The 14745-nt window shown below is 42.6% G+C and overlaps 4 protein-coding genes across 4 annotated transcripts in view; 2 read left to right on the forward strand and 2 right to left on the reverse strand.

The window, feature by feature from the left end:
* Window positions 1-1562: 1562 nt before the first annotated feature.
* On the reverse strand, window positions 1563-3631 carry MELLADRAFT_87030 (uncharacterized protein; the record flags this gene model as incomplete). Its single annotated transcript, XM_007403913.1, has 7 exons — window positions 1563-1565; window positions 1615-2228; window positions 2297-2335; window positions 2415-2450; window positions 2513-2931; window positions 3001-3093; window positions 3213-3631. 7 exons carry the CDS (start codon window positions 3629-3631, stop codon window positions 1563-1565), a joined length of 1623 nt encoding a protein of 540 aa, XP_007403975.1.
* A 1152-nt stretch (window positions 3632-4783) lies between these two features.
* MELLADRAFT_114905 (uncharacterized protein) lies at window positions 4784-7133 on the forward strand (the record flags this gene model as incomplete). Its single annotated transcript, XM_007403645.1, has 7 exons — window positions 4784-5239; window positions 5304-5487; window positions 5576-6176; window positions 6335-6384; window positions 6463-6537; window positions 6621-6747; window positions 6814-7133. The coding sequence occupies 7 exons, from the start codon at window positions 4881-4883 to the stop codon at window positions 7131-7133; spliced, it is 1716 nt and encodes a 571-aa protein (XP_007403707.1).
* Window positions 7134-8066: 933 nt separating this feature from the next.
* MELLADRAFT_58630 (uncharacterized protein) lies at window positions 8067-9487 on the forward strand (the record flags this gene model as incomplete). The annotated part of the gene is made up of 6 exons (XM_007403646.1): window positions 8067-8147; window positions 8206-8259; window positions 8329-8442; window positions 8511-8612; window positions 8698-8757; window positions 8828-9487. The coding sequence occupies 6 exons, from the start codon at window positions 8067-8069 to the stop codon at window positions 9485-9487; spliced, it is 1071 nt and encodes a 356-aa protein (XP_007403708.1).
* A 4742-nt stretch (window positions 9488-14229) lies between these two features.
* The window catches only part of MELLADRAFT_101296 (uncharacterized protein), a gene marked incomplete at both ends in the record, with an annotated part of 1961 nt that continues 1445 nt past the window's right edge, over window positions 14230-14745 (reverse strand). The window contains one exon of the mRNA XM_007403912.1: window positions 14230-14510. Within this exon, the coding sequence (XP_007403974.1) occupies window positions 14230-14510 (281 nt within the window). The remainder of the gene's footprint in view (window positions 14511-14745) is intronic.

Consider the following 14745-nt stretch of genomic DNA (forward strand, 5'->3'; position numbering starts at 1 on the left):
GTAATGAGAACATTAACTTTGGTCAAAAATGAGAGTAAACGCCAAAGACCGTTAAAGTAGGCATTGATGAACTTTCTCCAGTCATCAATGCAAAGTTATCGCACAAACAAGCAAACAACATCTCGCATTTGCCTGTGCGAGAAATCTTTTGAGAAACGTTTCTCACCTAAAGAACTCGTTTGTGAGATGGTTTAGGGCATGTCCGAGATGGTTTAGGGCTAGTCTGACCATTTGAGAAAATTTTGACATGAACAAGACAAAGAATGACTTGTTCAGTCATCCTTAAGGTTCGACACTGGATTTTTCAAACCGCACACAAAAATCTGAATTGCCAACATCATTTGGGGGATATCATTTGGGGGATATAACTAGTTATTCTACTTGTGCATGAATGACATTGACAGAGAATAAGAGACAAACAAACTGAGCCGAACATGTTTAAGCTCAATCAAACATTCAAACAACCGATTGAGCTTGGAGGGTTAAAGTTTTTGAAGTACTGGTGCATGTATGACATTGACAGTGATTAAGAGAGAAACAACGGAACAAGGCATTTTGAATTTTTAAAGCATTTGGGGGAAATCGTGGACTAAACAACTTGGGTTTTCGCTTAATTGTGTTTTCGCTTAATGACATCTATTTGAAGTTTAAGACGAAAGCGGGATACTTAGTCAGCAACGTATCTAGAAACTGTCATGAAGGAGTTACACACATGATTGCCACATTAGAGAGACTTGAGGTAGTGGTTGTATTTGGGAATCGCCTTAAAAAGGTCCTCTGCTTGAGCGAAGGGGATGCCCATCTTGTGGAAGGCCTCAATAGTGTAAGTTCCACGGTCCAGCATTCGGATAAAATCGTTTATACCTTCCTTGGCCAAACATTCACGAGTTGTGGCCATATCCAGGCCAATACCTGCAAAGATAAGGAACTTCTCAAAGTCGATTGAGGTGTCTCGAGGTGGAGGTGATAATTGCTGCGATTGTGCCACCTGGTTAGTCGCCACCTGGTGCCCGCTGTCCATGGCTCTCTCAGCATAAGGAGGGGCAGGGTTTGGGTGGGCAGGGTGCCCGTAATAGTTGTGATGAATGACAGTGGCCCCAGTCGAGCCGCCAGCGGATTGTCTTCCCGGATTCAAACCTAGCAGAGCGTTCTTCTCTTCCTCGTAATTGCTGACAGGGATCCAGCGGAAACCAGGGCGCTTCATGGGGGGATTAACCTCGTCCACACCACAAACTCCATCGGCCTGCAAACAACCAGATAATGGGGATTAGAGCCGAACTTGTAAGCAAAAGGAGTGAAGAAATGGAAAGTGAGAAGATTTTGAGGAATAACTTACCCAGTCGTTGGCCCAAGTGCGAATGCGGGCTGTGTTGAGGAGCAAACACTCCCCAGCATCCTTAGGGTTTGGAACCGAAGTGATGTTCTCACCTGCCTTGAAGTCTTTTTCAAATCGTTGCATCAATGTACGAAGATTGCGTTCACCAGGGCTAAGAATAGCAGACTAAGCAAGAGCAAAATCAGTCAATGCATTACTGGCAATGCTGGAATGATACGAAAATGACTCACTCCATCCGATGAGACCTCGGAGTCTGGGCCATTTGCGGGAGTTCCAACCCTAGAAGTCTTGAGGGTGCTAGCGAGAGATCGACGCGCTTCCTCGCTCTTCAAAGGGTTCTCGTGGACAATCCGGAAGCCCATTTTGGAGGTGGCAGGTGCAGTCAAGGTGGCTTTGTTGAAAGTTTCAAAGGAATGGTCGAAAAGAGAAGGCTTCTTGATAGGCTGTTTATCCTGAGCTTTGAAACCCTTAGAACCGTTAATGAAACCCATGATGGACAGCCCTCCTTGGGCCCAGGCCTGCTGGAGAAGTTCTGAAACTCCCGGAAGGTGTTCGTTGCAAGAGTTGAAAAGCTTGATTTTGAAAAGCGTGAAATCCATGTCTTTAGGTCGGAAGGTGATATAGGTAGGCACTTTTGGAGCGTAGTTGTTGTATTTGACCTTGGTAGGTTTGCGTGAGATCGGCCGGGAGCCACCAGGAGGACGCTTCTGCTTTTTAGGGTCCGGCTCATCCGGGCACTGAGGTTGAAAAAGATTGAAATAAATTTGAAATCTGCGTTCTTCATCGGGAAGTTCGGCAAGGATGTCGGTTGGAGTTGCAGATGTCGAGCTGTTGGTGGAACGAGCTGGGCCCCCAACACCCCTGGGTACGTTCAAATCGATAATCGGCAAGTCTAGAAATCCAAACATTCAAGATAATCAGCTTTCAATTGGGATTGAAATCGACATGGTTGCAACTCACCATCCTCGTTGTCTTGCTCATCTAATAGAGGTGGCAGTTCTAAACAGATAAAGAGTGTCAGCTGATGAGTCGAATGATTTAATAATGCAATATAAAAATCATGAGGATGATGACTCACCATCATCATCAACGACATCAAACGGATCAACCCGTCCTAGAAAAGACCAGAGCGTCAGCTGAAGAATCGCTCTTGACAAGTACATAGATAAAACTGACCTTTGCCGTTGTTTACATCAAAGAGAGGAGAGTCCGGCATGGGCGCACGTCTCTTCACAGGGGAGCTTGGCTCGCTGTTTGAGGTATCCTCAGGTCTTAAGTTATTGAACGAGGTCGAATTATACGAGGTTGAGGAACCAGCTGAGGGGGTACTAAAGAACGGGCTGATATGAGGGTTGATGCAAGATGTGGAAGAATCGGTCGTACTAGAATCAGGCGTGCCAGCAGGGGGAAGGCAGGGGGTGGCACGACGTCTCAAGAGCGCGGTCTTTTGATATGAGGGAGGTATGTAGGGTGGTGCTAAAGCAAACGGGTTGGTGTTTTGTGAAACTGGTGCTAAAGGAAACAGATGGCCATTTGGTGAAACCGTGGGTGTGCTATGCTGGCTAATTGAGTGCCAGTGGCTGGCTGGTGGTAACCTGCACCGCACCAATGGCAGAGTAAGCAACGGGGCTCATCAGCGAGAACAGAAAATGTGGAGATCACACCTGTGCGTCCCCATATTTTGATCCAGAAGAGCCTGGTGGCTCCGAGTTCGAATTGCGCGGCTCATGGTGTCAAGGCGGTTATCGGACGGGTTGCTGAAATGATGAGTAGGAAATTGATAGACACAAACATTGAAAACCAGAAAACAATAATTAGAGAAATTGAAAATGAGGACCAGTTGCTTATTCCGGCATAGAGAATAGGAAACACACACCAAGGAACCTGTGAGAGTTTTCTGTTGACCATCTTGAACAGTGGGGTTCCTTGGACAGGATGACGGATGAGCGAATTTTTAGTTTTTTTGGCTCGAGTCCGGTGGTAAGTTGAGACGCTGAGCAGCTTTTTATGGTGTTCAAGACGGCGGTCAAGTTGTGGTTGATAAAGATGTGGACCATAAGAGGTGTGAAGCGTAATCATCACATGGAGCCGAGGCGTCAAGCGATGACATTCGAGCCATGCCGTTGTGGGTTGTTTGGATCCGTGGACGAAAGGACGAGCGAATCCAGACTTCGGTATCCCAAGCGGTGGTTGAGTCGAGTGGATCAGTTGAAAGGATGACCGATATGGAGGAATTCCGACCGGCTTTGGTGACCTGACAAGGAGTTGAGGCGTTGAAAATTCATTTCGACCCATTCCGCCTTTGTTTGGTTCGGTAAAGATTGTAAGATTAGTCGTCTAGCCACACCGCCGGAGGTTGAGTCGAGTGGACATATGTTGTTTTTTGGGGTGATGAAGGAAAGGTCGTGAGACGTTCTGGTGGGTTATTGAACGGTGGGTCCAAACAAATAGACCGTCTATCGAATCGGGTCAAGGTCGAAGGCTACCCACGGGGCCCACCCGGCGCCTCTGCCCCTCACCTGTATTGGCTGTATTTGGTGTGGCTTTCGAGGAAAAATGAAAATGAAAAACCGCACCATGACATTAATTTTGAAAACAGCTGTATAACCTTATAATGGGCTATGCTTGTACTGAGATGTGTGCAGCACTCCTTAGATTACCACGCTCAGACCATACTGTTGTTCTCCATGCTACAATCTTAGTTATACTATCAGACCATCTCTGACCTCTGATACCTGTCAAGCTCATAACAGCTGGCAAGAATTGTATCCCTGCTTCAAGATCTGTGCAAAATGAAAGCACTTCTTCCTCCTGCTTCTTACCTTTTGATATCATGTGATTAGAAGCTTTGGTATAGTGAGGCAGATTTCAAGCCATGTTGAGTACAAGCGCTATGAAATCTTCCATTTCCATCACAAACAAAGCAGGACAAAAAATGTCCATTACATATTTTACACCTGCAAGCTCCGCCATAGTTTGTCTGGAACACCTGCTAGTTGGGTGATAAACATGTTTTTTACTTTTTCTGACCGGTGAGCCCGCTCGGAGCCTGTATTCCTGAGAAACAGGTGAAATTGATTGATCTTCAATCACTCAAAAGTGTAAGTTCCCAGAAAGATACAAAGGAGGTTGCAAGGTTGCAATTGGAGCATATCATCGGCTACTTCTCCGGCAATGATTTTCTTTTCAGCGGTAAGTCCCTCGCTCAAGCCTTGGGCCTTTGGCAAGGGACTTTGTTAAGTTTGCTTCTTGCGAGGAAATCTTGAAATTTCAATAGGTTTGGCCATGTATCTCATATGTATGGGTTTTTCATAGGAGTTTTTGATGTTTGTATACCCTTCTGCTTGAGATGGGTTTATGGGTTTATGGGTTTATGGGGGTAAAATGGTTACGGTTCTTTTGAAAAGAAACTCGCAGAAAAGATTGATGACATCGCAGTTCAAACGTTAGAACTTGCCTGAACGATACTCTCGATAAACAAAACTTTCATCGCGAGTTCACCTCATTTGAATCAATACGATTCGTGATAAATCATCTCGCAAAGATGTCGATGGTCGCCGATCCCAGAAATTTCGTGATCTTGTCCTGTCCTGCACAAGTTGTGACTGGGGGAGGATATCTCGTTTCTGATCGGAAATATTGTTCTACTACGATAACGACATCAGCACGATTCTATGCTTGTTATGATCAACATATATGGCACGACATTTATATAAATAAGCCCTTGAACGATGGTGTTATGCGAGTCGATGGCAACAGCGGAAGATCCAAAAATATCATCTTGTCTTTCATTTCTCCGCAATTCTTGCACGCCAAATGGTGTTATATCGCGACCTACACTCCTGGTCGTGAAAATAAAAAAGATGGTGATGTGAGCCTGACTCAAATCCCAAATATAGAATGGTTTGTGATTGAGTTTCATACTATAGATAAATTTCTTTATGCTGATTTGATTTCAATCGAACAGTCCAACAACTAGTAACAAGTATGTGGAAATCGCGGCGATTGAAACCCTGCGTGTCGCATTCGGAATACATGGAACCGATTTCTTCGATCAGGCACAACAGCGTGTTGGGAGAGGAAGATTTTTACCCGTTATCTCAATCATCCTACTTGGAGATAATGATTTCTATCGTCAGCCAAAAGGAAAGGTCGGTCTAATCCTTGTATCTCATGATTTTTGTGTACCTAGGATGATGTCTGTAAACTGACTTCTAGTTGGTTCTGATATGATCATAGGCTCATCTTCCGCGCTTCAATCCTCTAGACATCACCATCGACAAAGCTCAGATGAACGGTCTGGGTTCGTCTGAAGCTATGGTCATCACGATATGTGCGGCGATCTTGTATCGACTTGCACCTGGCCTGACAGTCAATATGCCAGCAGGTCGAATGCCAATGTCAATGCGTCAACTGATTCATAATTTAGCACAACATGTGCACTGCACAATAGAAGGTAAAATAGATACTGGTGTCAAAATCAGCGCTTCTTCATGGGGCACGCAGGTCTATCGTCGCTTGAGCGAAAAATGTCTAGAGGCTTCATTCAAGCCAGCTGTGGCCAAGGTAATTTCGCAGCCTGAGCCATTATCTACCTGCAAGATTAGAATACACTCTAATCACGATCAATCTTCGAATCCGCAGGGCTCTCTGCAAGCGCTTCTTGGACACGTTCATCATGATGGAGATTATTGGCACGACGAGGACGAAGCTCCGCGTGTCAAACCAGTACCTGTACCCCCTATGACAACGATGTTGTTTGCGTCGATTGAGGATCCTGATCGGGTACCTGTCCTGGCTCAAAAAGTGATCGATTTTAGAAAATCTAACCCCACTAAGGGTACGTACACACTATTTCATATATTGGTGGTTTTATCCGACTGATGCTGAACAGTGTCCATTCAGCCAATCCCTTGTGGGACAGTCTCTGGGACTTGGAGGATAGAGTAGCGAGTATATATGTTGCTTTGTACTTTAAACACATGCACCAGCCAACAGACTATAAGGGGAGTCTCCTGAAGATGAGTAAACAGACACTCGAGCGCACGGTCAGTATATTTATCAACAACTCACACTACATTGATGATCTTGACTTAATGGACTCGTACACTACCGTTGTCATTTAGAATATCACATCTAGACCAATTTCTGATAGTGACACTGTGCAGGAGCTTTTTGAAAACCTCGGAGCAACTATGAAAGTGAGTAGATAGCATATGTTGGGTTTTTTAATACGTTGTTGCTTATTCACTGTGTTTTGGGTATACGATGTTTCACACAACAGGAAATTCGAACGATTCAGCGCAAGATGACTGAGATGACTGGGATGCCGATAGAGCCGCCCGTTCAGACCGAGCTACTTGACGCATCTGAAAAGTTACCTGGTGTGATAGGCGCTGGTATACCGGGAGGTGAGTCATTTGAAGTGATCTCTGTGTCGAATCTTTACTGACGCCTACTAAATCTGATGATGATAGTCGGTGGGCACGATGCGATTCATGTACTTGTCTTTTCACCGCAAGAAAAGGTCAATGATCAAATTTATAAACTATGGGGAAAATGGACAAAGTCAACCATTCGTCCTCTCTCGGAAGTTGGCAGATGGGATGGTGTTGAAGCAACTCCAACTGCGAGTTTGATTGTTCAGAGTATGTCAGATGTTAAAGTGATTCAAAAGATTGTACAAGGACAATGTCGTATGAGCACTCGCGCTGCGATAAGCTTCAAGTCGCCAACCTCATCGGCTTCATCGGCTTCGCCCGCTGCTAGGACGACTACTCGACGAAGAAACAGATAGATTTGATGTTGCGATTGTTAGTTTATATTACTGAACTTTGTATCCAAATAGTGTCCATTTATTTCTTGCTTATTGAATAGCAATATTGGTTTTGTGATAAACAGCTTGTGGTTATCATGACTTACACAGCATCTCTGTAGTCGATCGAAGCGCCTCTCCGCTGTTACCCTCCATAGGTCGTGAGGTCCATACTTACTCACTCTTACTCTTACTCAAACCTTATTCATTCAGCAGGTAGCAAGTAAATTGACACTGATCAAACTGATAAACTTCATGAGAGCTTCTGATATCTAAAGGGATCAGCCTTCCTCCGTGAAGCATCTCGACCTCTTCAACTGAGGACTCAAGATCCCACTTAGTTTGGTCAATCAGTCATGATTGTTTCTTAGTATCAGGTTCCTACTCATGTTTAACGTAACAATTTCGTTGATCCGTGTCACTAAGACCATGGCGAGGATAGCCCTGCATTCTGGATTACGCTCGCCGTTACAAGATGTTGTTGGTCACTTAGACTCTTATCGCAACAGACACTTTTGTGTTTTTGTGTTTACCCATGTCAGCCTTCTCCGACTGGGGCGATAATTGAGCGAGAACTGAAAAGGTGTTGATGACAGTGGGGATGTAGAAAGTTTTGCATGATGAAAGCTCAGGCGGTTAAACAAGGAACGTTTTGTTGATTTGAACCTTCTACAACATATCTCGTTCAGGTCAGTTCAGGTCAGAAGCTTGACCTACTATAAAGTCTTTCCAACGATCACTCAATCTCATATTTTCTCCCTCACACCTACCCTTTTTTGATTAAGCATCTGACCAAGCTTCGAAAGAACCAACCCCTATAGCTCATTTTCCGTTTGCTTCTATCCCCAATATCTTCCTTCCAACTAAGCTTCATCGCGTCAAACCCCACATCTCCTTAGAACCTTAAACGTAACAATGGCCTCTAAGATTTCAACAATGCAAAAAGACGTCGGTCGAGTGAGCCCTGACAATAACCATTCATCAACAACTGGACAAGTAAGTTGTTTGCATTTTCTCGCCTTTTGATGTAAGCTGATTCATGAGGTATCACTAGGTCCATAATTATCCGATCAACAAAAGTATCGAGATAATCCGCTCCCACCATCGTGTAAGTCTCAAGATTCGCTCACTCTCGTCTACTTTTATGACTTGTGATGTTTACAAGTTTTGTTCGTAGTCGTTAGAATGCCCCCGATCCAAGCTAGCGACGCAGAGACCGCAGCTCTGGTGTTCTTCTTCGCACAGCCGCGCCTCCCAGGAAGGAAACGATTTGAGCGTCCGCTCAGGAAAGGTGAATAAACCTTTCAAAACCTTTTGAAGATACGCTCTGTTCATCCTTGCGTTTTTCTTCGGCCTTAGCAAAAGCAATCGGATTCTCCATCTGGAACTCTCGTGAGCCCTGAAGGCTCTGATCCTGAAATCTCTGACGATGAGATCGACATCGATGATCTATATGAGATGGTCAGTCTATCATTCTCCTTACCGCTGCAGTATAGTGATTAATTACTATATCTCTCCGTGGGTGTTGGGTACTGGATGACTGTAGTGTGTTTCAGAGGATTGGGGGAACTTGGACGGAGGTCTGACGGCTTCTACTGCGTCAAGCGTAAGTATCATTCGATTCCTCTCAACAGTGTGATGCACTTGAGATTGATTGAAATTTCCTCTTGATTTAGTTGCACAAAACTAACACATTGATGCGCAAGCTAGAATCGCCAGCCCGTCACGTGTCGGATTCTGATGACGAGACTTTCTCAGATCTCTTTGAGAAAGAAAGCGCCACGTGTTCTGAAACGACGACGTCTACTTCCTCTGGGCGTTCACCAACCTCAAAGTTGTCGTCGAAAAACATCCATGGAGTCGCCAGCAACAAAGCCAATTTGTTTACTGATCGGTTTTGTCCGGGTATCATTGATGATTTGGAAACCGAAGAGGACTCCGAAGAAGAAGAAAGCTTCGAGGATCAAGAGGAAGATAATACGGATCCCTTCGGTCTTCTTCCGCTAATCCAACAAGACCATATTTTTCTTGAGAAAGTGGAGGCACCATCGTCTTCGGACAAAGCTCGGTCAATAACAAAAACAAAAGAAAACCCCGCATGGCCTGCAAGTAGCAGCACTTCTTTGACCAGGGAAAGCTTGCAGGACAAGGCGGGAGCTTGGGCGAGGCCTTTTGGCTACCGATACAAGGCAGAAAGGACGATTTTAACGTTAGAGGCTCAGACTTTGAAGTTAAAGCAGTTGGCCAGATATTCACACCTGCGTAGTCAGATATGGAAGAGGCCAAGAGAGGGGACAACTGAATTAATTACGATTCCCGAAAGCTTCTCGGAATGACTATCGTCTTTCACACGGTTGTAAATGGTTTTCAGAACTTTTCTTGTAGTTGAGAGCCTTATTTTGAGATATCTCGTTTGGCCTTCGTTCCTTTAATTACTTAGCGGATCTTGTATTAGTGTCTCGTCATAGTATTGTATTCTAACAAAACTGAAGTGATGAAATTTATATGTCAAGGTGCAATCTTGCGCCATCATGTAGCAATTATACCTCGAGAGAACCAAACTTCTCGCGTATCTCTTTTCATAATACTCCACTTCCGTTTATTCCGTCTTGGGTCTTTATTACATTTATCTTTGTCTTTGTCTTCTGACTCTCACAAAGCAATTCTTTCTCGCGCAACAAACCAGGATGCGACCAATGAAACATATTGTATAAATATCTTGTACTTCATTACAGGAGTATGGTTGGTGACAGCAAGACGCATGAAACCTTGAACCGGGTATTTTGTACAACAACAATAAAAAATTTATAATAGCTGAGAAAAACTAGACTTTTAAAATGTGTTCCGCTGAGAACAATTTTGAATAGACCTTGATGAGACAACCTCAAGATTATCTCGATTTGTTATCTAAATGATTTCTTGCAACCTGTGGAACAATTCTTGAAAAAATATCCAATTAATTGTGGTTCTTGCTGTCAGTCATTGTGCCAAACAGGTAAGAAAAAGTCTCTAAATGTTGAAAAAAATCAAGGATTGCTTTTGAAAACAGTAATGACTGCAGCATTCAGAAAGTGGAGCACACAGCTCTTTCATTTACAGTGCGTCTAAGTAGGAAAGGGAAAAATGAGTAAGGAAGGGAATAAAGGGAAATTCATTGATGAAGACAGCAATCAAGGTGCTGATAGATGCTCAAACACAGAACATCTATTTTGTAAAATCAATGTCAGTCCAAAACACCAACAGGGTAACTTTATTTTTCTTGTCCTGACAATTTGAAGAAGACTGAGAAGTCATCAGACATCCCGAATGGGTGTTAAAGCAGTCTACTGGTGTATGTGCCACTCCTCATATTGAGAATTTTCTGGTGCACCCTTTGGAGCGCCAAACGTGCCATGCCCACCACCTGGATTGAGGTATGTAGGCTCTTTTGGGTGGGACAAATGGCTATGGGTTTTCATAGGTTTTGATGTGTAATACATAATAGAAGTAATTTTCAACAACAAGCAAACTTTTTGAGAATGGCTGTAACTTGACAACTTATGTCACTTTTGTCTACCATTTGCCCAAGAATTAAATTGAGCCAAAATTCTGACATTTTCCAATACAAACCGTTTAATAACAATGATAAATTCAACCTGTTTTAATGACACAAAAATAAGTAAAATCTAAGGCCAAATCCCAAGATTTTTGGCACAAACCACAAGAGGAGCTTTCCTGGTTCCTGGAAGGGTTCACTTGAGTATATAATTTGGTTCATTCTTTGAAAAGCAATGCATGACAGTGATCAAGCGGTAATTGGTATGACATATGTGAACTGATCAAATCCTACTCTGCTTGCTGGTGTGAGCTGCAAAATAGACCTTGACAAATACAATGTCTACATAGAGAACGTTCTTCACTTGATTCTCTTATCAATGTAAAGCTTGAGGGGAGGGTGGTTTATGTTGGGCATCAAGTCTTCATCAATGAGAATTTCACCCAAAGGTGATGTCTCATTTGTTCATGTGGAGATGAAAGGATTGTCTTAATAAATCTTATCAAAATTGGGTTATAATGTATACCACGGGCACTGTGCTCTAAATATCAAATCAAGGCAAATATTTGGGGTAGACTATGGTGCTGAGATGGTTCTAACCTCTAGGAGACAAAGATCCTGTGGATAAAAGAAGTAACACAGGTTTGAACACAAGATATCAATCAGAATAGATGTGCTGATATCATCTGGCTGCTTTCTACAGTCAACCCCACACAATTGCATACCTGCGCAGCTGCATAATTTGTGATAATGCATAGAAAGATGTCTTAATCTTGATGTTTTTTACTTCCAAGTTGAAAATTGAATTGCATAACCAGTCAAAATGCATAGCAAAAGTCTTCCACCCAAATTATGTGATTGCACAGCTTTGACTGTATTTCCTATGATCCTTGAGGTAAAAATAATGATGCAGAATAAATAGTGTGCACACAAGGAATAACTCATGACCGGAAAATATAAATGTGGTACAAAGATTAATTTAGTCCTGACTGACCACTCCGCCTGTCAGAAAGGTCATAAGCCAAGTTTAATGGTTCTTTGCACATATTTTCTATGTACTTCACTACATGCCTTTTGATAAATCTCTTTGTTCATATTTAAAAAACATATGCACTATTATAGTGCTAGTGATACAATATCACAGCAAGTGTTAGTGACCATTACACACCACTACATACAATCCATACCAGGTGTCTGCAGATAGTGGTGTGTATTGGTTCTTTAAGATAGTGGTGCACCACATCACTACTGAGGACCCGTCATATAGCTGTGCATAGTGAAGTGATTTTGACCTTGGGTCAAATCCAATGACATTTTCCTCCTGGGTCAAAGGTCTCATATTTATACCTTTGACTCACAGTCTGCCAACTTGTGGTTTACCACAGGCGCTTTTGTTTGTAGGTCTTAGCCTTTTAGTGCATCACAAGCTCTCGTTCATTACGGATTGGGTCAGCTTGTGATCCTTGGTTGAGATTCTAGGTGGAGAGTTTTTTGGGGTTCTCTTTGCTCTTACAACTACTTATTACGTCTTTGTTCACTTTTAGGACAGTTGAGTAGTTTTCTTCCTATTGTTTGTTGGGTTTCTTACCGTGGATGTTTGAGTAGTCTTGTACTACTTCTCGTTTGTGGTAATCTAGCAATTTATAGATTCCATGAGTCTTCTTTGTATCTTGTATGCTGTTTTGTGCAATGTAGGTCTTTGAAACTAGACCAATAAGTTGTGTTTATATTTTGTATTTTTATTTATATCTATATATATATTTATGTTAATTAATTAGTTTGTGTACTTGAAGTACCTTTGGTTCTTTTGTAGATAGACTTGGGGGCTGACACATACCAAGTGTTGAGCGGATTTTCTGGCCTTGCATGCTCTTGTCAATACCTAATGAGAAAGAGAACATAACATAACATAATATGAGAGTATACTCTGCATAGAGAAGGCAACACATGGATATGAAAAATAGCTTCCAAGAGAAGATAACAGTGACTGGAGGCTGGCCAAAGTGTTCAATACTTTGAGGGAAAATGAATGTGGTCCATTGTGGTTGTTTGCCAACACAATGCTGCCAAGATTAACTTAACTTGGTCTTGGTAATTATCTTGGAAAGAAATCATTTGCACAATTTTATGTGGATAGGTTTTGATCAGTTGAAGATTCAGACAAAGCCTACAGATCAAGCAATGAATGTTAAATATATGAAGCAAAATATATGAAGAAGATAAAATTGACTAGAGATATTCACTGGATAAACAAATGGTGATGAGCCCAAACATTTCACTCAAAAATTTGTCATTCATGGACAATGATGAAAATGTTGCTTTTGAGATAGTTTGAGGTGTTGACTAAGAAGGCAGTATGGTATATGTGGGGCAATCAGAATAGAGCTGGTGAGAAAAGAAGACTATATTTCAAAAATGATTTACTGGCCAAACATTTCAAAGGGGTATAACTTGAGCACAATGTGAGAAAGTAAGCTAATGTGGATATTTCAACAAGGTGGTAAATTTGAAAGTGTTCCCAGAGCTTGCAGAGTTAAGCAATAGTCCATTTGGTCAAAGCTATGAGTACATATAGGGCTGGGCTCACTTGTGAAAGGCAAGGACTTGACTGTCACAGGACACATTGAGCACAAGGATGTACAGAGAGATAGTCAAAGTTGAGCTTTCAGACTCTGCTTGACCACATCCTCTTTCCCTATTGTGCACTTGCAGGTTTTCACAAGTATCATTCTTGAGATCCCTTAATTTTTCAGAACCTACCCACCACCAGGGGTAGAGAAGTCCAAACTGGTTTGTGCTGTTTGTGTCCCAAGGGGTAAAGAATGGTGGTTTGAAAACCCAACTTACGGGTTTCTTTACCCTTTTAGACCATCCCCAAACCGCACAAGTGTGGGATTCTGAGTCCTAGGAAATGGATTGGTAGTCTACATGTGTTAGGAGAAGCCCAGAAGCTTAGAGATTTGTATGCAAGTATAGGCTGAGAGGACACTACATACATTGAAATAATAAGATCAATTAATGTGGCATGACTTGAGTTGTAACACGTCAGAACGCAGAATGGAGGTTTGAATTTTGTGTTGAGGATGATGTATTTGGGGAGGAATGACTTCACACAAGGACACAGCCATAGTGATCAGAGTGTGTCACTTAGCATCATTGGCATAAGAAAATTGAAATGAATTTAAATGAATCTTCTACAGCATCTATCAACCTTTTCTGGTTGCAGTCAATGTTTTTTTGTAAGTCTTCTTGATTGAGCTTTGGAGTGTTGAGATGAGATTAGATCATGTGCTAGAATTATGAAAAGACTCAGCCAAGATTAGCTCAAAGACTGGGATATTGTCCTTGCCCCTGAAGAGTGAAACATGCTGCCTTCCTGAGAAGCGGTTGGGGTGCTATAAAGGACAGAGCGGCGCTATCATCTTGACAACGCTTCTGGATGTGTGCTGGATTTGATTGTTGTTGCAGGGTGTCATGATACATACATGTCTAATCCGCGCCTCGCGGAGCAGGTCACATTTGACAATGAGCAATGTGGTGAATTCATAGATCACATTGCAAGGGGCCATTAGCCTCGTGCTCGTGAGCTCTGAAAGCAGGATAAATGGTCTGATTCAGATGATCTAAGCCGTTAGTGTTGCCGTATTCATGTTTACTCGCAAATTCAGTAGAGGGATTAGGTCCATGCCTGTGCGTTGCTCTGCAAGCTGTGATCATGTATATTCTGTATAATTGGGTTGAGGTGGTGTCAACCCAACAAATGGAAAGATACATGGCATGCTCATGGACGAGCAGTCCAAAGGGTGGACATCCAACAATTGAAGCTACAAAAAACATGCTAGCTCTTAATTTAGAAACAGATGACAATGCTTCTCAACTTGGGGCAAATTGTTTGAGGTGTACCCAGAGTATGATAGTGATCTCAAAGAAGACACTAAAGTTTGTGTCTCGATATTATTCAAAGATTTACTAATGCTAAATAACTGATTAGGCAGACCACGGATATTCAGAGGAACATTACATGAAAACTTTTGATCGAACAACAAGGATCAATTGGGT

The sequence above is a fragment of the Melampsora larici-populina genome (assembly GCF_000204055.1).
Source record: "Melampsora larici-populina 98AG31 unplaced genomic scaffold MELLAscaffold_1, whole genome shotgun sequence".
Taxonomy (NCBI): Eukaryota; Fungi; Basidiomycota; class Pucciniomycetes; order Pucciniales; family Melampsoraceae; genus Melampsora; species Melampsora laricis-populina.